The sequence below is a fragment of the Eubalaena glacialis genome, chromosome 19 (genome assembly GCF_028564815.1).
Source record: "Eubalaena glacialis isolate mEubGla1 chromosome 19, mEubGla1.1.hap2.+ XY, whole genome shotgun sequence".
Lineage (NCBI taxonomy): Eukaryota > Metazoa > Chordata > Mammalia > Artiodactyla > Balaenidae > Eubalaena > Eubalaena glacialis.
In genome coordinates, this window is record NC_083734.1 from 14335037 (window position 1) to 14357917 (window position 22881).

At 46.8% G+C, this 22881-nt stretch overlaps 2 protein-coding genes across 3 annotated transcripts in view; both read left to right on the forward strand.

The window, feature by feature from the left end:
• The first annotated feature begins 816 nt into the window (after nucleotides 1–816).
• On the forward strand, nucleotides 817–5577 carry TLCD2 (TLC domain containing 2). Of its 2 annotated transcripts, XR_009698281.1 has the most exons (5): nucleotides 817–1068; nucleotides 1293–1375; nucleotides 1598–1680; nucleotides 2234–3247; nucleotides 3336–3353. XR_009698281.1 is itself a non-coding variant. In XM_061175350.1 (4 exons), the coding sequence occupies exons 1-4, from the start codon at nucleotides 893–895 to the stop codon at nucleotides 2684–2686; spliced, it is 795 nt and encodes a 264-aa protein (XP_061031333.1). In that variant the 5' UTR covers nucleotides 817–892; the 3' UTR covers nucleotides 2687–5577. The 2 variants fall into 2 exon arrangements, 1 of the variants encoding a protein (XP_061031333.1); XM_061175350.1 differs by having other exon boundaries at nucleotides 2234–5577.
• A 12281-nt stretch (nucleotides 5578–17858) lies between these two features.
• The window catches only part of PRPF8 (pre-mRNA processing factor 8), a 33926-nt gene continuing 28903 nt past the window's right edge, over nucleotides 17859–22881 (forward strand). The window contains exons 1-6 of the mRNA XM_061176748.1: nucleotides 17859–17922; nucleotides 18116–18226; nucleotides 18736–18904; nucleotides 21636–21800; nucleotides 21887–22105; nucleotides 22254–22466. Of these exons, the coding sequence (XP_061032731.1) occupies nucleotides 18127–18226; nucleotides 18736–18904; nucleotides 21636–21800; nucleotides 21887–22105; nucleotides 22254–22466 (866 nt within the window). The 5' untranslated portion in view covers nucleotides 17859–17922; nucleotides 18116–18126. The remainder of the gene's footprint in view (nucleotides 17923–18115; nucleotides 18227–18735; nucleotides 18905–21635; nucleotides 21801–21886; nucleotides 22106–22253; nucleotides 22467–22881) is intronic.

The window sequence follows — 22881 nt, forward strand, 5'->3', positions numbered from 1 at the left end:
ACTCACTTTCCCCCTAACAGGTACCAAGCCCTGGGGGAGGGGTGCTTTTCAAGGCTATAGGGCAGAGTGGTTCCCTTTTGCCTCCCCTTCCTAATAATAAGGCTCCTCTGGAGGGCCCCCAAAAGAGCTTAGGGGAGGAGCCCCGGTGGGTCGCTTCTCCAAAATGGGAGCTGTTGTTCCCTATGAGAGGTACTATGTAAGGGGGCAGGACTCCTGGAGTTACGGGGTTGCTGGGATGTGTTAAAGGTCTGGAAACCTCGGGAAGTGGTGGCTCTAAGGAAGTGAGCTGCCCCCTTCCCCACAACCAAGACCGGGGTGGAGCGCGGGGCAGATTGGTGGCGAGGTTTAAGCACGTGGTAGTGGGTTTGCTCTGGCCTCTAACTTCAGGGCTGCGTGGGTGGGGTGGGCAGGAGGAGCAGCAGGTGAGAGGTTAGAGAGGGGAAAGGAGGTGAAAGTTAATGGGGCTGGGCCTCTGGGAGTGTCAGGTGAGATTAGTCACCCATTTCTGGATTTGCGAGGACTTCGGGACACATGGGGCTTGGGAAGACCCCTACCGACATCCCGGAAAGCCTCCCTGAGCTCCGTTTCAGGGTTTGGTCCCAGGAAGCCCCCTACCAGACATCCCCCGCTAGGGAGGGACACGATCGGTTGCTGTGGCTCCAGGGGCGGTGGCCCCACGGCTGCTCCAATCAACACCCAGCCGGGGGTTGGGGGCGTGGACGAGCCCTGGAAAAGTTAAGGCGGATTCCGTAGGCGGGGCGGGCGGGGGAGTCCAGGGGCGCAGCCTTGCCGGGAAGCTGGTTCGCCGTCCCCGCAGGGGGCGTTGGATGTGTCGGGGCTGAGAGCTCAGGAGCCCAAGGGACGGATCCGGACCTAGCCGGCCCGCCAGGCCATGGCGCCCTCTGGGCTCCTCGTGACCGGCGCCTCCTTCGCCGCCTTCCGGGGGCTGCACTGGGGGCTGCAGCTTCTGCCCACGCCGGGATCTGCTGCCCAGGACCGTTGGAAGTGGCGGAACATCTGTGTCTCCCTGGTTCACAGCCTGCTTACGGGGACCGGGGCGCTGCTCGGGTGCGGGGCTTAGAGGTTTGGGAGGCACCGTGGTGAGGGTGAGAGAGAGGGGTGGAAGACTGAGATTAGAAGACCCGGCGGCACCTTTAGAATCAATGTGAGACCTCGAGAGTCTGAGACTGGGGTGGGGATGTGGATGGGTGGGCGGTGTGGATACGTCCACGGCGGGAGAATAAGATCTGGGTCTGCACAGACGCTGACCATGGCTCCCCCATCTCCTCCAGGCTGTCGCTGTACCCTCAGATGGCCGCCGACCCGATTCATGGCCACCCGCCCTGGGCCCTGGTGCTGGTGGCTATATCTGTGGGTGAGTCTGCAGGGAAGGCTGGACCAGTTTGGGGTCAGGGACAACCTTCCAAAGGTAATTCCGGGTCTCCTTCCCCGGCCGGCCCGCGATGGGGTTAAATGTTTCTGGCGGCTTTACTGAGAGAAACTCAAGAGCTGGGAAAAGGAGGGAGTGGAGATTCCTCTCCAGACTGTACACTGGCTTGTGGGAAGCCTAACACCACCCTCCCCTCCTTGCCCCCAGGTTATTTCCTGGCCGATGGAGCTGACATGCTGTGGAACCAGACCTTGGGCCAGGCCTGGGAACTTCTTTGTCACCATTTGGTGGTGAGACTAGGGGAGAGGCAAGACAGGAAAGGAGGGATGCCTAGCCTGGGGTCCCCAATCTCTCACCAATTTTCTGTCCTATGACTTCCCAGAGTCTGAGCCTTGCTGGTGCTTGATCCTCCCAACCTTAGGCTGAATTGTGGGGGAGGGGATTGACTGCTGGCCACTGCTGGGAGTCTGAGCACTGTCTATGGAGATTGTATTCCCACAGGTGTGGGAAACGTTGACTATGGAGCTTTTCTGAGAAGAGGGAGCCCCAGTATAGGGCGTGGGGATAAGTTGTGAAAGCACAGGAATGCAAATGAAGGGGGGTGGGGCTCCGTGCAGATGCTGCAGATTCAGGGCAGACAGCCTAGGTGCCAAAGCTGCTTCAATTCTATGGAAGGGTTGTTTCAAGCCCATTCAGGCCGCTACCATAAGGGTAAGCATAAGGTTGGGTTTGGAGGAAGGGTGCCACAAAATGCTTGGGAGCCCCTCTCAAGGACTGGGATATTGGAACATGATGGGTGGTAGGTCATGGAAGGTCCTCTGACCTCTGATCTTGGCTCCCCAGGTAGTGAGCTGCCTCAGCACCGCCATTCTCTCTGGCCACTATGTGGGCTTCTCTGTGGTGTCTCTGCTCCTGGAGCTGAACTCCACCTGCCTGCACCTACGAAAGCTGCTGCTGCTTTCTCGCCAGGCCCCATCCCTGGCCTTCAGTGTGACCAGCTGGGCCACCCTGGCTACCCTGGCCCTCTTCCGCCTGGTTCCGCTGGGATGGATGAGTCTGTGGCTGATCCGGCAACACCACCAGATACCTATTGCTCTGGTCATCCTTGGTGGAACTGGACTGGTCACTGTGGGTGCTACGAGCATCACACTGGGTGTCCGCATTTTGGTCAGTGATGTCCTGCGGTCTCGGCCCCGCCCACCCATCCCTGAGCACAAGGAATCCAGGGGCACCAGGACATGTTGCGATGGTGAGCCTGTCACCAGGGATGATTCTACTCTCAGCCTGAAAGACTGAAGAGAAGCCTCGGGCTCCTCCTCTGCCAGTCCTGGGGGAGGTAGGACCAGGACAAGGAGATGGTGGTCTTCAACGCACTGTCCCCCAGGCGTAAGGCCTGGACGGGGTCTTCAGTATCTCAGTTCCTCTTCCAGCTAACTCCTGCATTCCTAGGATCTGAGAAGAAATGCTAATATTCATGGGTGGGTGGGAACCTGGGCTATTGTTCACTGAATCCCATCATCAGATGACCGCCCTTTCCAGCAAACTAACTCCAGAGGTATAGCCTGTGTTACCAATAAAGGGTGGCAGGAGGCATGAAGCTGGATGAAACTGCCAATGGGAACAGAGACCCTTCGCTTTAGCACAGGAACGGATGAGGAAAGATGAAGTCCTACTAGGATCAGAGAGAGATCTAGTACCAAAGGCGTGGGATCGGAGAGAAGAGAGACCTCACCTATGACCAAATTATGGCAGAGGGAGGAGGGCACAACAGGTGAACAGGTGCTATGCGTAGCCAGTAGGGATGGACATAACGGTTGCCAAGAGACAGAAGAAATTGGACCACAACAATTGCTGGTGGTATTTCTGGTTCTCAAAGTCACACTATTCTGTTTGTACTTCACCCTAGTCCTACTGTGTCCAGCATGTTCCTTTTGCTTTTTTTTAGTGTCTTCTGACCTTTTCAGAGAAAATGCAGATTCTTAGAGGAATGAGCACGGGGCTAGGTCTGTCTTCTCAGGACTGTACTGAAGTCCAGAGCCATAGGAGGAACTCAACCACCCATTCTGGGTGCCCAGTGTAGGGTCTTCCCAGGGCCAGGCTTTCATGGAAGAACGAGGGCAGAGGCAGAAGCAGATGAGGTATGGCTTCCACTCGGCTGCAGAGGAATTAAGGAATATCTGACTCTCTTCTGGGATTCATTTGCAAGCTCCCCTTTCTCCCCTGCTGCTTCTACTGCATTTTTTTCTGTTGCACAAGACCCCTCCCTTCTTCAGGCAGAACATCCAGGTTATGGGAAGTGTAAGCAGATTAAAGTTGCTATTCTACTAAACAATGGACAGAAATAGATAACCCTTAATTATCCACGGAAAAGATATATGAGCAAAAGCAAGAGACAGGAAGATGAACGCATAAAGCGGAGCTCGAGAGAGACAAAGGGAATGAAAGAAACAGACATATACAGATTGAAGGACAGATAGAAAGAAAAAGATTTGCTGCAGAGAAGACACAGAGACGAAGAGAGATGGAGGGCAAGACAGAATCCTTGGCAGAAATAGAGAAAGTCTGTTATAGATGTGGAGAAGAACGAAAATCATAGAATTGGTTAAATGGTCATAAACAAAGAGGACAAGCAAAATGGAAATAAAGGCTGACAGGAAGGGATCCCAAAGGTGGAAGGTACAGATAGTCTAGACAGTGAAACAGGGAGAGTGAGTGACAAGGAGGAACCACCAGACTCCCGGGAGACAGAGGTAATAGTGGCTGGTAGATTAGCAGAGGGAGACGAGAGAGAGGTGGAAATAGAGATGAGGGGGATGATTCAGGGGAGCTGAGAAGCAGAAGAACAGAAGGTGGAGGAGGCAGTCAATGGAAAGATTCATTGACAGAAAAAGCAGACAATATGTTGAGTTGGAGACGGGCAGAAAGACAAAGGACAAACAGCTACGGCGCACAACACAGAGACAGGGGTTGACAGGAACTGAGAGGCAGAGACTGGTAGGACGATGAGAAGTAAGAATCGGGGATGTGAAATGACAGAAGAATAAGCAAAGGGACTGAAGAGAAGCACAGAAAACGGGGGTGGGGGAGGGCAGGGTGATGAAATAAACATCCAGAGGAAGGAACAAGGAAAAGGAGGGAGCACAGAGATGGAGAGAGGAAAAACCATCGTAGAGACGGGATAAAAGAGAGAGGGATTGTGAGATATCCCCATCAGAGAGTCATTAAAACCAAAGCACAAAGGGGGAAAATGATGAACAGAGACTGAAGAGAAACTGCAACAGTTGGAAGTAAACGCAGGCAGAAAACAAGAGCAGAGGGTTTGAATGTAATCAGACTGAAACCAGAGATGCAAAGGTGTGGAAGTTGAGGCAGAGAAACAAAGCAGAATTCTGTCAGAGTTTGTCCTTAACAGAAGTAGTATCTTCAAACCTCAATTTGCTATTTTAACCAAATGCCTTGATTAACGAAAACATTGTTTTCAGCTTTCAAAGAAAAAGAAATGTGACAGACCCGCCGGAGGAATCTGTTCCCTATGTGTTCGTGTCAATATTGATTCATTCCCAGCCCTACACCCTTTCTTTTGCCACTGCCATGAATTCATGGTCCAAGTGAGTTCCCTTCTTGGGAAAACTTGGTAGTATCTATGAAGGGTGCCCAAGAACTTGACCATTAGGGAAATATGGCTATTTCTATGGGTTAACTAGTAAAACCCATACAAGAAGGGATTAGCTACCTGTGCAGGTAGGACATAAGTGGACACTTGAAGAATTTGGGATCACACACAAATTTCCATCATGGAGACCCAGTGAAACTTCAGGAAGGCAGAACTGGGATCGTGATTATAATTAAGTGGACATCTCGTCAACTGGACCAGTTATAGATGGTGGACCAGATAGAGATGAGATGATGGGAATCAAAGAGCAATAGTCAACTGGGAGCCTGGAAAAGAGAAGCTCAAAACTGCAGAGGTTGGCAGATGCTGTATTTGGTACAATGAGTTGGGTCACCATGGTGGTGCTCTGTCAGACCTCACCATGGCCCAGTGAAGTGGTCCTCAAGACTGATTCCATCCATGCCTACTGAGCTACTGGCTAATGAATTCTGTCTTCTGGTATAGGGGAGGGGCTTTCCTGGATGGGAAACATTGGTATTTTATGGTCTCAGAACACTATCCTGATCAAAAATTAATAAATTGCTATACAAATAATAGCATCAGTCTTTTGTGAGTACGGTTACTTTGAGTCACTTTTCTTGGCTCCAGTGGTATCCTAGTTTATAATGCATGCTGGATCATGGAAGATCCAGCATTTGCTGTGAGAAGATCTCTTGGCACTAACTCTTTGACCTACAAAGCCCTAAAGTGGGGACTTCCCTCGTGGCACAGTGGTTAAGAATCTGCCTGCCAATGCAGGAGACAGGGGTTCGAGCCCTGGTCCGCGGGAAGATCACACATGCCGCAGAGCAACTAAGCCTGTGTACCACAACTACTGAGCCTGCGCTCTAGAGCCCATGAGCCACAACTACTGAGCCCACGCACCACAGCTACTGAAGCCCGTGCGCCTAGAGTCCATGCTCTGCAACAAAGAGAAGCCACCTCAATGAGAAGCCCGCGCACCACAACAAAGAGTGGCCCCCGCTCGCCGCAACGAGAGAGAAAGGCCGCACGCAGCAACGAAGAGCCAATGCAGCAATAAATAAATAAATAAATAAATGTATTAAAAAAAAGAAAGCCCTAAAGTGTTCTAAGATCCTCTACTATGAAAAAACAAATGTATTCAGTAGCATGGATTTAGAGCAAGAGAATGGATTCAGACAATTTAGAGTGATTCTCAAATGCCAAGAGTTGAACCCAAAAGAAGCTCTTAGCTAAATTTATCTTGAGTTAACAAGAAAATTAGGGAATTCCCTGGCGGTCCAGTGGTTAGGACTCCACGCTTTCAATGCAGAGGGCGAGGGCTGGATCCCTGGTCAGGGAACTAAGATTCCCGCAAGCCACACGGTGTGGCCAGAAGAATAAGAAAATCTTTTTTCTTTTCTAAACAGAAATCTCCATAACTGAATTGTCAAAGCATTGTTGTATATCAAATCTGTGTTTGTTCGGCTGAAGATTAGGAGTCCTCACTCTACAGGAGATTACACAAGGAAAATTATTCTTTAAGGAACTGTTCCTTTATTGAAGTAAAGTATTTGTTTAGCATCTTTAACTTAAAGTCATAGCATCCTAGGCTGAACATGTGTTGTGCTCCTACCTCATGAGGTACCTTTGGATACCTTCTCTCATTTAATCCCACACAATAGAGACGCATCCTGTTTTTCAGATGAGGAAACCAAGGTAATTTCCTCAGGATTACCTAGCTAGTTAGTGACAGGGCCTGGACTTGAGCCCATATGTGTGTTTATTTTGTATGATAGCACCTGTGTCCAACATCTGCTATTTTTACCTGCCTAGCTCCTCTATCACTCCCCCTTCAAAGGGCATGTGACTCAGGCGTAGCCAATCAGAACACCATATCCTCTTTCCCTGAGATGAGCTCATGACTTAAGCAAAGCTACGAGTTTCAGCACCTTGCCGTCTGCTACAACTTTTGGCTGAGATGCACTGTGTGCTAACATCGCTAAGCCAGTAGGTTGATGTAAGACAGCTTCCCTGAGCATGAAGCCAAGACAGAAAAAGAGGATTCAAATATGGAGAGAGATTTCTAGCATCATTTAAATATCTGGATCAAACTCTGCCTGAAGCAAGAACTTCCCCTGGACCATTCAGTTACACAATTCAAAAAACTCCAAGATTTGGACTTCCCTGGTGGCACAGTGGTTAAGAATCCGCCTGCCAATGCAGAGGACACGGGTTCCAGCCCTGGTCCGGGAAGATCCCACATGCCGCGGAGCAACTAAGCCCGTGTGCCATGACTAAGCTCTAGCCTGCGCTCTGGAGCCCAAGAGCCACAACTACTGAAGCCCGTGCGCCTAGAGCCCGTGCTCCACAACAAGAGAAGCCACTGCAATGAGAAGCCCACGCACCACAACGAAGAGTAGCTCCCACTCCCCGCAACTAGAGAAAAACCCGCACGCAGCAACGAAGACCCGATGCAGCCAAAAATAAATAAATAAATAAATAAATAACTCCCAGATTTGCTTGAGTATGAGTTAATTTTTTTCGCTTGTAACAGTGAGTCTTTATTAATACATCACCTTCAAGATTATCTTACCATTTCATTTTTTTTAATTTTTTTTTTTGGTGGGGGGTGTGCTGCTCGGCTTGCGGTATCTTAGTTCCCTGACCAGGAATGGAACCCAGGCCCCAGCAGTGAAAGCACCGAGTCCTAACCACTGGACTGCCACGGAATTCCCTTACAGAAAATTAAAGCCTAGAAAAGTTAAGTGACTTATCCAAGTACACCCAGCTAGTTTGTGGCACAGCCAGAAGTAGAATCCAGGGATCCTTCTTATACACTATTTTGCCCCTTTCTTTATAGGAAGGCTGAGGAATGGAGAAACTTCAAGGTAGAAAGTTGACAACTGAAGATCAATCAAATCAGATAAATTGCGTCTGAGGTGGTATTTATAAGTCAGGATGCTTCTTCGGTTGGAAAGCCAGACTTCTATTCACCAAGTATCGTATCGGTTTCTGCACTTTTCAGGAACGCGGTAACTGTGCAGGGCAGAGGTCCGTTTCGGCATTCCCCTGTAGACGTGAACAGTGTTAACTCAGTGTTGAGAGCACATTCGTTCCCTGCCTCTAACCAGGTGGGGGACAAAACTTCCCTGGCCACACCTTCCACAGGAAGTAGACAAGGAAGTGATTCTCAGACTGAGTGAGCTCTTTCAACTGAGATAAGAATGCAGGCCACGTGGGCTGCATTTAGAAGTAGAAGAAAGGGAGTTCATTCTTGTAGTGGAAATGATGGGCCCTGCAGGGGTTCTTCCCCACCTACCACCACCCAAACCCCCCCAAAACAGGCTCTGGGGTAGTAACTGACATTCCAGGGATGGTAAATGATTCCTTTGGGTTAAACTTTGCCCCCTCACTCTGGCCTGCCTGCCTGTGCCTTTGGAAGGATTCCTTTACCTCCTTGAACCTCACTGGTTGGCACTGCTAATCCCAGAGGCTGAGAGACTGGCACAGAGGCTCTCTCTGTCCCGGATCCCAGGTCAGGGCACTGCTAGAGGACAGAGAAGCCCAGGAACAGGGATGCCACAAATTACTGCTGCTGCACTGGCCCAGAGCAGCACTGCCAGTCAGCCCTTCTCTCCCTCTCCTCGGCAGCTTGTCCAACCATCATTTTCCTCAAGCTCCTGCCCTTCCTTCCCTAACCCCGGCTCTTCCTAGAATCCAAATATTTCCACCCTGGCAGCAAGCAAGGGTGGGGGGCTGGGGGGATGGAGGAAATGGAGGGGGGAGCCTAGCCTAGGGCAGCTGCAGCAGCATTTCCTTGACATATATTGAATTTTAAAAATTCATGTGAACTTTGCATTCTGCTTCAAAATCTTTTCCTAGCTATCTCTTTTAATATAAAATAACATTTGAAATAACTTAAAAGTATAATACTTGAATTTTTTTTTAAATTTTACAAAATGTCAAGTGAAACTGTCAGTTTTACGATCCAGGAAGATGTGCCATTCTATTTTGTGGCTCTAACTATTACTGGCACACTCCACTTTATTTCTCTTTTCAACAAGTATTTATGAACATCCTACTATGTGCTCGAACATAGGAGATATAATAGTGAGTAAACAAGTCAGAGACCAGGCTACAGGGAGCCCGCAATGAGGATTTTGTTAAAGTGGAAAACTGGAAAAATTGGAGTTATCCAGGGCTTCCCTGGTGGCACAGTGGTTGGGAATCCGCCTGCCAATGCAGAGGACACGGGTTCAAGCCCTGGTCCAGGAAGATCCCATATGCCACGGAGCAACTAAGCCCGTGCGCCACAACAACTGAGCCTGTGCTCTAGAGCCCAGGAGCCACAACTACTGAAGCCCGCGTGCCACAGCTACTGAAGCCCGTGCGCCTAGAGCCTGTGCTCCGCAACAAGAGAAGCCACCACAACGAGAAGCCTGTGCACCTCAACAAAGAGTAGCCCCCGCTCGCCGCAACTAGAGAAAGCACGTGCACAGCAACGAAGACCCAACGCAGCCAAAAATACATAAATTAAATAAATTAAAAAAAAAAATTGGAGTTATCCAAAGGAGGGAAACCAGAGGTAAGGGATGTAGAAATGGGTCAGCCAATGACCCACAGACTAAGAATGAACTGACAACCGGGAGAGGAGGGGATTGTTGCATCCTGACATCCAAGGGATGTCCAGCATATTTCCTCCCAGACCTGCACCCTTTCCTGTATGCTCCTAGTCTGTGCACAGCACTGCCCTAAACTCACTGTATAAAACAGGAACTTAAGAATCATCCTCAAGCCATGCCACTCCACCTCCCCCACCCCCCAACAAGTCCAATTAATCACCGAGTTCAGAATGGCTTTCACATTCATTCATTCATTCCTTTCCATTTCTTTTATCCCACCCTGGTTAGAGTCACCATCATCTCTGCCCTGGGTGACATGATGATAGCCTCATGACTATTTTCCACTTAGTGGTCAGTCTGTGATTTTTTTTAAAAATAAATTTATTTATTTATTTTTGGCTTCATTGGGTCTTCGTTGCTGCGTGTGGGCTTTCTCTAGTTGCGGCGAGCGGGGGCTACTCTTCGTTGTGGTGCGCAGGCTCCTCATTGCAGTGGCTTCTCTTGTTGCAGAGCACTGGCTCTAGACGCGTGGGCTTCAGTAGCTGTGGCACGCGGGCTCAGTAGTTGTGGCTCGTGGGTTCTAGAGCGCAGGCTCAGTTGTTGTGGCGCACGGGCTTAGTTGCTCCACGACACGTGGCATCTTCCCAGACCAGGGCTCAAACCCATGTCCCCTGCACTGGCAGGTGGATTCTTAACCACTGCACCACCAGGGAAGCCCCTGTGATTGTTAAAATACAAATTGGATCATGTCATTCCCCTGCTTAATACCATCCAGTGGCTCCTCCTTTATTAGGTAGGGGCATAATTCACGATATGACCTGTAGGCTTCTTCATGGTCTCCCCTTGTCTACTCTCCAGATTCATTTCATGGTACTTTCTGTTTCACTCTTTTCTTTTTTTCTTTTTTTTGTGCTACGCCACGTGGCTTGCAGGATCTTAGTTCCCCGACCAGGGTTTGAACCCCTGCCATGGCAGTGAAAGCGCTGAGTCCTAACCACAGGACTGCCAGGGAATTCCCTGTTTCACTCTTTGTGTGACTTTATTCAGTTTATAAAATATGCCATGGGGGCTTTGGGTTAAACTTTGCCATGCTCCTTCCTTTCTCAGGACCTTGCACAGACAATGCCCAATGCCTGGTAGGCTATCCATTCTCCACTGTTTCCATCTTCCTGGCTCCCCTCCTCCTATTCCACCCCCTTTATCTTATACATTCTCACTTCTCAGTGCTCATTTCCAACATTTCTTTTCCTAAAGACATTTCCATGACCCTCCCCCTACAATTAGGTCAAATCTTTCTGTCTTTTCATTGGAAGTATTTATTACAAGTTTAATTGAAGGACCAATTATGAGCACTTGAGGAGAGCCTCTAACATGAAATATGTAGAATATGAAAAATGGGAAAACACAGAGAAAGCAAAGACTAAACTTCAGAAAAACTCATTATTTTCCTCAGAGAGATAAGGGAATATATCGTAAGCATGAAATAATATACTACCAAAATTAAAAAAAGAATTCAGACAGAACTAAACAGAGTATATGCAATTTAAAAGTGTGATATTGGAAATGAAAAATTCATGGAAGAGTTGGAAGATAAAGTTGAGAAAATCTCCCAGAAAGAAGATATTAGGGACAAAAATGAGACAATCATTGTACCAGTCCAAGAAACCCAACATCAAAATAATGGGAGTCCCAGAAAGAGAAAACTGGAGAATAAAAAAAGAAAAAAGAGGACTTCCCTGGTGGCGCAGTGGTTAAGAATCTGCCTGCCAATGCAGGGGACACGGGTTCAAGTCCTGGTCTGGGAAGATCCCACATGCCTTGGAGCAACTAAGCCCGTGCACCACAACTACTGAGCCTGCGCTCTAGAGCCTGCGAGCCACAACTACTGAGCCCACGTGCCACAGCTGCTGAAGCCCACGCGCCTAGAGCCCGTGCTTCACAACAAGAGAAGCCACCACAATGAGAAGCCCGCGCACCGCAACGAAGAGTAGCCGCCGCTCACCACAACTAGAGAAAGCCGGCGCGCAGCAACGAAGACCCCACACAGCCAAAAATAAATGAATAAATAAATAAATTTATAAATAAATAAATAAAGTTGTTTCCTGAAGATGGAAATTCCGTCTTAAAAATAAAATAAAATAAAGATAAAAAGGAAATCATCAGTGAAATCATGAAAGAAAAAGTTCAAAACCAAAGAACACGAGTTGCCATATTGATGGATCCATGGAATTCCCAGAATAGTGAAAGAAAGTAGATTCACATCAAGCAACAACAGAATTAAGTTTCAGAACATTGAGATTAATGCTTCAGAGGGGAGGGAAAAGTTATATATAAACACCAGGAATCAAAATGACATCAAACTTCTAAACATCACACCAGAAGCTAAAAGGCAATGGAGCAATTTCACCAAAAATTGGAAAGAAAATTATTTAAAACTAGAGTTTGGTACCCAGCCAAACCATCAATCAAGTATGAGGGCAGAATAAAGGTATTTTCAGACATGCAAAGTCCAATATCTTTATCTTCCATGTACCCTTCTCAGAAAACTGCTAGAAAATACACTCCATCAAAATGAGAGAGACAATCAAGAAAAAGAAAGAGGGAACCCTCTTGTACTGTTGGTGGGAAGTAAATTGATACAGTCACTATGGAGAACAGTATGGAGGTTCCTTAAAAAACTAAAAATAGAACTACCATATGAGCCAGTAATCCCACTACTGGGCATATACCCTGAGAAAACCATAATTCAAAAAGAGACATGTACCACAACGTTCATTGCAGCACTATTTACAATAGCCAGAACATGGAAGCAACCTAAGTGTCCATCGACAGACGAATGGATAATGAAGACGTGGCACATATATACAATGGAATATTACTCAGCCATAAAAAGAAACGAAAATGAGTTATTTGTAGTGAGGTGAATGGACCTAGAGTCTGTCATACAGAATGAAGTAAGTCAGAAAGAGGAAAACAAATACCATATGCTAACACATATATATGGAATCTAAAAAAAAATGGTTCCGAAGAACCTAGGGGCAGGACAGGAATAAAGACGCAGACGTAGAGAATGGACTTGAGGACACGGGGGGACAGGGAAGGGTAAGCTGGGACGAAGTGAGAGAGTAGTATTGATATATATACGCTACCAAATGTAAAATAGATATCTAGTGGGAAGCAGCTGCATAGCACAGGGAGATCAGCTTGATGTTTTATGACAACCTAGAGGGGTGGGATAAGGAGGGTGAGAGGGAGGGGATATGGGGATATATGTATACATATAGCTGAATCACTTTGTTGTACAGCAGAAACTAACACAACATTGTAAAGCAATTATACTCCAATAAAGATGTAAAAAAAAGAAAAAGGAAGACCCAGATGTAGAAAACAGGAGATCCAACACAGAAGAGAAGAACTTCACAGTTCGATTGGTGAAGGGGGATCCTAGGAAGAGAGCTGTACAACCAGCAGAGAGGGAAACTGATATATACTACAGCAGGTCACAAAGCTCTGGGAAAGATTTTTTTTGAGGGGGAAGGTGAAATTGATAGACTACCTTATATGTCTGAACATTTTAAAAGAGATTTAAAAACTAATGAAGAGCCAGAGGAGAAGTTGGCAGAGTCCGTAGAAAACTAAGCAAATGCAGCTATTAACTATGGGCAAAACAATCAGTTGCATAGGAAAATAAATGTAATCATAGCTTACTACTTGAATAAGCTGCAAATCTGTGGGTACCATCTGTATAGACAGGCATAATAAAGTTTTTTGCATGATTGATTTTTTTTTTTTTTACATTTTAACTTCATGTAAATTACTGAGGACAGATAGAAGGCAGTGGGGGTGAGTGCGCTCGACAGAGGGGTGGGAGAGATAATAATTTAAGGGGGGGTGGGGACTTCCCTGGTGGGTCCAGTGGTTAAGACTCCGCGCTCCTGGTGCAGGGGGCCCAGGTTCGAACCCTGCTCAGGGAACTAAGATCCTGCAAGCCACAACCAAGACCCGGAGCAGCCAAATATATAAATAAATAAATAAAAATTTAAAAAAAAAACTTAGGGGGAAGGGTGAGGGGAGGTGCAGGTTTCCTCCCTGTAGCCTGGATCCTTAGCAAGGGGTAGGGCTGTATCTGAAGACCTGGGAAATAAATGATCATCTCAGGGGCTGGGCATGCACTCCAATACTGTGTCTTTCACAGAAAGCTGGGGAGGGTACACTAGGTCATGGTTTTTAGAGCCAGACTACTTGGATTTAAATCGCAGATTTTCCACTTATTAGCTATGTGGTCTTAGACAAGTTACTTGACTTCTCTGTGCCCCAGTACCCTCACCTGTATAATGGAATGATAGTAATAGGATTATCATGAGAAGTAAATGAATTAATGTTAATGTGCTTAGAAAAGTGCCTGGGGGTCTTCCCTGGTGGCGCAGTGGTTAAGAATCTGCCTGCCAATGCAGGGCACACGGGTTCGAGCCCTGGTCTGGGAAGATCCCACATGCCGCGGAGCAACTAAGCCCGTGCACCACAACTACTGAGCCTGCGCTCTAGAGCCCGTAAGCCACAACTACTGAGCCCGCGTGCCACAACTACTGAAGCCTGCGCACCTAGAGCCCGTGCTCTGCAACAACAGAAGCCAACACAGTGAGAAGCATGTGCACCGCAATGAAGAGTAGCTCCCACTCGCCACAACTAGAGAAAGCCCGCGCGCAGCAACGAAGACCCAACACAGCCAAAAAAAAAAAAGAAGAATCCACCTGCCAGTGCAGGGGACACATGTTCATTCCCTGGTCCGGGAAGATCCCACATGCTGTGGAGCAACTAAGTCCATGCACCACAACTACTGAGCCAGCGTGCCACAACTACCAAAGCCCGCATGCCTAGAGCCTGTGTTCCACAACAAGAGAAGCTACCGCAATGAGCAGCCCGCATACCTCCGCAAGGAAGTGTAGCCCCTGTTTGCGGCAACTAGAGAAAGCCCACGTGAAGCAACGAAGACCCAAGGCAGCCAAAAATAAATATATTAATTAATTAATTAATTTAAAAAACACAACACTGTAAATCAACTATAATTCAGTAAAAAAATAAAAATAAAAATAAACATAGGGGCTTCCCTGGTGGCGCAGTGGTTGAGAATCTGCCTGCTAATGCAGGGGACACGGGTTCGAGCCCTGGTCTGGGAAGATCCCACATGCCGCGGAGCGACTAGGCCCGTGAGCCACAATTGCTGAGCCTGCGCGTCTGGAGCCTGTGCTCCGCAACAAGAGAGGCCGCGATAGTGAGAGGCCCGCGCACCGCGATGAAGAGTGGCCCCCACTTGCCGCAACTAGAGAAAGCCCTCGCACAGAAACGAAGACCTAACACAGCCATAAATAAATAAATAAATAAATAAAATTAAAAAAACAAAAACAAAACAACCCCATAAAAAGCGTTTAAAAAAATAGTGCCTAATACAGAGTAAATGCTATATAAGGGCTAGCTATTATTACTGCATGCGCAATTATGTAAATATTGAGTATTAGTCTCACCAAAATAATATTGTAATCATATTGAGAGGGTGGGGTAGTGGAAGGGTGTACATGTGTATGAGAGGCCAAGGGGAGAGTTGGACTTCCACTTTTTTTTTTTTTTTTTTTGTCTCGCCACGCCGCTTGCGGGATCTTAGTTCCCCAACCAAGGATCGAACCCACTTCCCCTGCATTAGAAGGCGGATTCTTAACCACTGGACCACCAGGGAAGTCCCTACTCAAACTTTCTGAGTCTGGGTTTCTCATAAGTAAAATGAGGATAGTAATACCTATTTTGTAAGGTTGTTTTGAGGGTTAAATTAGCTGATTTATTTATTAACTTTTTATTTTGAAATACCTTTTAGGCTCACATGGAAGTTGCAAAAATAGCACAGAGCGCATAAAGATAAACATAGATCGATGGGATAGAATTGAGAGTCCAGAAACAAACAAATGGTCAGTTGATTTTTGACAGAGAGGAAAGAGTACCTTTTTAACAAATGGTGCTGGGACAAGTGAATATCCACATGCAAAAGAATGAATTTGGACCCCTATCTCACACCACACACAAAAATGAACTCAAAGGGAATCATAGACCTACAGGTAAGAACTAAAACTATAAAACTCTTAGAAGAAAACATAGGATTACATCTTTGTGACTTGGGTTAGGCAATGATTTCTAAGATTTGACACTGAAATCATAAGCAATAGAAAAGAAGATTTGATGAGTTAGACTTTATGCAAATTAAAAACTTTTTTGCTTCAAAGAATACCATCCAGAAAGTGAAAAGATAATTCAAAAAACAGGAGAAAAATTTTGCATATCATATATATGACAGGGAACTTGTATCTAAAATATGTAAAGACAACTCAATTTTTAAATGGGCAAAGGATCTGAAAAGACATTTCTACAAAGAAAATATATATGTGTTACAACAGGGATGAACCTCAAAAACATGCTAAGTAAAAGAAGCCAGTCACAAAGTGACAAGAGTCACTATTCTATGATACCCTTTATATGAAATATCCAGATCAAGGAAATCTGTAGAGACACAAAGTAGATTAGTAGTTGCCTAGGGCTGAGGAGTAGGAGGAGGGAGGAAGTGGGGAGTGAGTGCTAAGGAGTACAAGGTTTCTTTTGGGAATGATGAGAATGTTCTGGAACTAGGTAGAGATAATTGCACAATTCTGTAAATATACTAAAAAACATTGGATTGTATACTTTAAACAGGTGAACTTTATGGAATGCAAATTATTTCTCAATAATGCTGTTTAGAAAATAGTACAGAGTTCCTGTGTACTCTTCACACACTTGAGAACTTCTTACATAACAATAGGACAATCAAAACTAGGAAATTGACATTAGTACAATACTATTAATGAAAACAGACAATATTAGAATTTTACCAGGTTTTAGAATAATGCCTGGCACATAGTGGACCTTATACAAGTGGTAAGGACTTCACTACAATGACAATGATGAACATCATAAAGATGATGCTGCACTTTCTATTGCAGCCAGGTTGATTGGCTGGCTGTTTTCCTAACATGCCATGCTTGTTTCTCTTTCTAAACTCTAACCCTAGTAGTTACCACCACCTGGGATTCCTCTTTCCTTCCTCTTTCTCTACCTCCTCAAATCCTTCATATCCCCCACCTCCATCACATCTTTAATAATGCTCCTCTCTCTTCTTTGAACTATATGAACCTCCACACCAGCTGGTATTTGCCTGGACTCTCCTTTGCATATTTCTCATTTTCTCTTTTGAGTCCCAAATTCCCAACTAGATGAAGAACCTGTATGGGTTACAAGTCCTCTGCATCCTCCACCATAAACTTGGTGTGAGTTCAAAGAAACTTATCTGTTAAGTCAGATTCAAAGTTGTTATCAGAAAATAGAGCAAGAGGCATAAAAATTAAAACAAGGAAGGCAGGAGATGGAGGGCAATTCAAGCAGCAAGACATAGAGCCTGAGGGAGTCAAGAAGCATTTATAGGGTATTCATTATGCGCTTCATAGGGTAGTCGTTGCCAGAGAGAGAAAATAGGAATGAAGATGGAGGGGGAAAAACACCCAGCAATGTTGTTCCCCAAGGCCTCTTTTACTTTTGTAGGTTCATTGACTAACTCCTCCTTGACATGATAGGCAGGGTTATATACCCTGGCCCCGAATTCCCATCACAGGGCATTGTGAGAGCCTGGGTTCTCGTCTACCACCCAGTTTCCTGGGGAGCTCCTTGAGGTTGGTTTCCCCCTCCCACCACCCCCGCTCCCGGCGCCCCCACCCCCTTCCCCTCTTCACCACCCCACCCAACGCTTGATACAATAGTAGGCATTCAGTAAATGATTGTTGAATGAATGAATGAATGTATGAACAAAAGACTGATTGACTCGTAGTACTGCACCTCAAGTCTACATATATGAGACTAGACACAGAATAATGTGCAAACTTCGACAAATTTAGTAAAACTCTGGAAGCTTGGGCTTCCGTCGGGCAGACGCGAGTCGCTGCTGAGGCCCCAGAGACAGCTCCAGAAACGCGGAAGGCGGGGCTTGCGCCTATTCCGACCACACCCCCTCGCGTCCAAATATTTCCGCCCGTGGATCCGCCCCCTCCGGCACGAATTGCAATTCTAATTGGTGAGCTCTCTAATCCGTCTGAGCACACCGGCGCCTATTGGGTCAACTGCTGAAACCGGGTTGCGCACTTCCTGACTTTGGCAACGCGGAGCGGACGTCGGCTTGCCGCCATTGCCCTGCAGGGAAGCGGCTGTCTGTGTGAGGGGCTGTAGGGGTACGTGGCGGGCTTTAAGGGCCGGGCTGCGGGAGGCGCGGTTGGGGTCGGGCTGAACGGCCGGAGGGATCGGGCCGGGCTGGACGCACTCTGAGCGAGGCGGGACTGCAGGACGTGGGTTTCGACGTGTTCCTGCTGCCCCTCTTGCGGGCCCGGGCCCTGTCGTTAATTTTTTTCTTCCGCTGCTCCCCAGATTCTCCGGGTATGGCCGGAGTATTTCCTTACCGAGGGCCGGGTAACCCGGTGCCTGGTCCTCTAGCCCCGCTGCCAGACTACATGTCGGAGGAGAAGCTTCAGGAGAAAGGTGAAGAAAGCGTGCGGGAGCGGCGCCTGGGGGCGGGTGTGCGCGTGCGCGCAGCGGGTTTGGCCCCTTTCCCCGTTTTGGCAAGTGTCAAAACATTAGGTGTTAGTGCGCTTATTGGCCCCCATTTATTTTTTACATCTAATCAAGTCTCTAAAACCACCTATTTAAAAAAAGTAAAAGCGTCTATTATTTGCAGGCACTGATTCAGACGATGAGGATACAATAGCGATACAGACAAAACCCCTTCCCTTACAGGGTTTAAGTTGCAATGAGGGAGACGGACAGTAAAAAAAAAACTTTAATTATGTTATGACAGAAATGCTAGGCAATGATAAATATGATGAAGAAAAAAAATAAAGCAGAGCGAGTAGACGAGAGAATTGTCAGGGAGTGCTTCTGCCGGGTGCCTGCCCTCTGTCATACATCCTGACAGGAGATTACCCTAGGGCAAGAGGCGGGGGTGGTTAGGCTAAGGGTGTGCAGTTCTTTAAACTGAGGTGTCCTTGTAGCCCGAAAATGGCAGCAATTGCAGGCCAAGCGCTATGCGGAAAAGCGGAAGTTTGGATTTGTGGATGCTCAAAAGGAAGACATGCCTCCAGAACATGTCAGGAAGATCATTCGAGACCATGGAGACATGACCAACAGGAAGTTTCGCCATGACAAAAGGGTGTACTTGGGGTAAGGAACATGCTGGAAGTATTTCATTTGGGGTTTGGCCCCTTTCCCTTCTCCCTGTCTCTTACGTTTCAGTCCTAGATAGCTGCTCTGTCATTTTGCGACTTTAATGTTCTGTGACAGCTCATCTGAGTGGTTATCAAAGACGGGAGAAAATCACTAGAATTTTGTCATAATTTCTTACAGATCTTCCAGTTTTGCTTTTTTTTTTTTTTCTTTTCTGTGAATCAATCTTTATTGGAGTGTAGTTGATTTACAACATTGTGTTAGTTCTTCCTGTACAGCAAAGTGTATCAGTTATACATATATATATATATATATACACTCTTTTTTAGATTCTTTTCCCTTATAGGTCATTACAGAGTATTAAGTAGAGTTCCCTGTGCTGTACAGTAGGTTCTTTTTTTTTTTTTTTTTTTTAATTTTTTAAAATTTATTTTGGTTGCACCGGGTCTTAGTTGCGGCACGCGGGATCTTTAGTTGCAGCATGTGGACTTCTTCTTAGTTGCGGCATGCGAACTCTTAGTTGCGGCATGCCTGTGGGATCTATTTCCCTGACCAGGGATCGAACCTGAGCCCCTGCGTTGGGAGCATGGTGTCTTACACACTGGACCACCAGGGAAGTCCCAACAGTAGGTTCTTATTAGTTATCTGTTTTATATATAGTAGTGTGTGTATGTCAATCCCAGTCTCCCAATTTATCCCTCCCCCACTTCCTCTTTGGTAAGCATAAGTTTGTTTTCTACATCTGTGACTCTGTTTCTGTTTTGTAAATGAGTTCATTTGTACCACTATTTTTTAAGATTCTACATATAAGCGATATCATATGCTATTTGTCTTTGTCTGACTTACTTCACTCAGTATGACAATTTCTAGGTCCATCCATGTTGCTGCAAATGGCATTATTTCATTCTTTTTTATGGCTGAGTGATATTCCATTGTATAGATGTATCACATCTTCTTTATCCATTCATCTGCCGATGGACATTTAGGTTGTTTCCATGTCCTGGCTATTGTAAATAGTGTAGCAGTGAGGATCAGGGTGCATGTATCTTCGATGTTTTTCTCTGGATATATGCCCAGGAGTGGGATTGCTGGATTATATGGTAGCTCTATTTTTAGTTTTTTTTTTTTTTTAAATGTTATTTATTTATGTATATATGTATGTATGTATTGGCTGCGTCGGGTCTTCCTTGCTGCGCGCAGGCTTTCTCTAGTTGCGGCGAGCGGGGGCTACTCTTTGTTGTGGTGCGCAGGCTTCTCATTGCGGTGGCTTATTTTGTTGCGGAGCATGCGCTCTAGGCGTGCAGGCTTCAGTAGTTTTGGTGCTCGGGCTCAGTAGTTATGGCTCGTGGGCTCTAGAGCACAGGCTCAGTAGTTGTGGCGCACGGGCTTAGTTGCTCCGCGGCATGTGGGATCGTCCCGGACCAGGGCTCGAACCCGTGTCCCCTGCATTGGCAGGTGGATTCTTAACCACTGCGCCATCAGGGAAGCCCTATTTTTAGTTTTTTAAGGAACCTCCATACTGTTTTCTATAGTGGCTGTACCAATTTACATTACCAAACAGTGTAGGAGAGTTCTCAGTTGTGTTCTTTATTGCCCTGATTTTTTTTTCTTGATCTGGGACTGGAGCTTTTAATTTGTCCTGTTGAAGCTTTGATAAGATGTCTCTATCTTTGAGTGGGTTAAAGCCCAGAGCAGGACACCTGTACATTCCTGTTTCCTGTAATTCCTAAGTGACCAGAATCTTCAGGTTCGGGGGTAGTTAACTCTTGAGGTCTCTGTACTCTTGTTTTTCTGTGTCCCCAAGGTGGGTGAGTACAGCTACAAATACCTTAGCATATCCCTTTTCCATTTTTACACAAAAATGTTAGCCACTTGGGCTTCCCTGGTGGTGCAGTGGTTAAGAGTCCGCCTGCCAGTTCAGGGGACAAGGGTTCGATCCGTCGTCCGGGAAGATCCCACATGCCGCGGAGCAGCTAAACCCGTGCACCACAACTACTGAGCCTGTGCTCTAGAGCCTGCGAGCCGCAACTGCTGAAGCCTGCGTGCCTAGAACCTGTGCTCTGCAACAAGAGAAGCCACCACAATGAGAAGCCCGCGCAGCTCAACGAAGAGTAGCCCCCGCTCGCCGCAACTAGAGAAAGCCCCCATGCGGCAGCGAAGACCCAACGCAGCCAAAAATAAAATAATAAAATAAATAAAATAAATAAATAAATAAATTTATTTTTAAAAAAATGTTAGCCACTTAATGAACTGGTTTAAGACAGCTGTGGAAGTTTTGTTTATTTCAAAAATATTTTTGAGATCTGTGCTGTATGCCAGGGATATAGCAGTGAACGGGAAGTAATGGCCTTTCTGGAGCTTATAGCCTAGTGACATAATAGACAATGGTTAAAGTGTGGTGAATATTTTATTATTTTTTATGGAAAGCTACAGAGAGAATAGACTGTGAGGTAGCCTAAAAGCTGTCTGTTAAGGGAACAGCTGTTGATTTAGAGGGACTGAAACCCAGTATTGTGGGACAGTGATGTTTAAGAAGAAAAGTGGCACAGCTGGAGGTGGGGAGGCAGAGATCCTGGTCACGGAGGGCCTGTGTACTAACTTTGGGGGTTTGGACTGTAAGACCGGTTTTCTGTGGCATGTGATACTGTGCTACTTTGTGGCTTCTCTGCATGGCACAGGTAGCAGAACACTTTGTCACTTCTAATCATCTGTCTTCCTGTTGTTGCAGTGCCCTAAAGTACATGCCCCATGCAGTCCTCAAACTCCTGGAGAACATGCCAATGCCTTGGGAGCAGATTCGGGATGTGCCTGTGCTGTACCACATCACTGGAGCCATTTCCTTTGTCAATGAGATTCCCTGGGTCATTGAACCTGTCTACATCTCCCAGTGGGGGTGAGAAGGGCTGGAACATGGTGTGTGGTGGTGGTGGTTGCGGAGGCAGTGGGTAGAAACCGTTATGTGACATTGTCGATTTCCAGGTCAATGTGGATTATGATGCGTCGAGAAAAAAGAGACAGGAGACATTTCAAGAGGATGCGTTTCCCCCCTTTTGATGATGAGGAGCCGCCTTTGGACTATGCTGACAACATCCTAGATGTTGAGCCACTGGAGGCCATTCAGCTAGAGCTGGACCCTGAGGAAGATGCCCCTGTGTTGGACTGGTTCTATGACCACCAGCCATTGAGGGACAGCCGGAAGTGAGTGATGGTCGGAGTTACCACTCCTGTGAGGGTTTTGGAACTCTGAGGGTTTTGGAACTCCAGAAGGGGTCCTGGGAGAGCAATGGGTAGTATGGCTTGGCTAGCTAGTATATCTACCTGACCTGGGCCTCTGTTTTTTCCCTAGGTATGTGAATGGTTCCACTTACCAACGCTGGCAGTTCACACTGCCTATGATGTCCACTCTCTACCGCCTGGCCAATCAGCTCCTGACAGACTTGGTAGATGACAATTACTTCTATCTGTTTGATCTGAAGGCCTTTTTTACCTCTAAGGCACTCAATATGGCCATTCCTGGAGGCCCCAAATTTGAGCCTCTTGTCCGAGACATCAACCTACAGTAAGTTAGAGAAAGTAGAGATTTTAGGTACCTTGGGTTAAATAAAATCTAATCTTTTTTAAAAAAATTTACTTATTCATTCGTTCATTCATTCATTGATTGGCTGCGTTGGGTCTTTGTTGCTGCACCGGGCTTTTTCTAGTTGCGGTGAGCAAGGGCTACTCTTTGTTGCAGTGCAAGGGCTTCTCACTGCGGTGGCTTCTCTTGTTGCAGAGTGCGGGCTCTAGGCTCACGGGCTTCAGTAGTTGCAGCCCGCAGGCTCAGTAGTTGTGGCTCGTGGGCTCTAGAGCACAGGCTCAGTAGTTGTGGCGCACTGGCTTAGTTGCTCCGCGGCATGTGGGATTTTCCCGGACCAGGGCTCGAACCCGTGCCCCCTGCATTGGCAGGCAGATTCTTAACCACTGCGCCACCAGGG

Excerpts from the sequence above, each read along its gene's own strand:
- TLCD2 (XM_061175350.1), top strand. The coding sequence starts at position 893 with ATGGCGCCCTCTGGGCTCCTCGTGACCGGCGCCTCCTTCGCCGCCTTC. Across the intron at positions 1,069-1,292 it reads GGGACCGGGGCGCTGCTCGG|GCTGTCGCTGTACCCTCAGA; the intron begins GTGCGGGGCTTA and ends CATCTCCTCCAG. Across the intron at positions 1,376-1,597 it reads GCTGGTGGCTATATCTGTGG|GTTATTTCCTGGCCGATGGA; the intron begins GTGAGTCTGCAG and ends CCTTGCCCCCAG.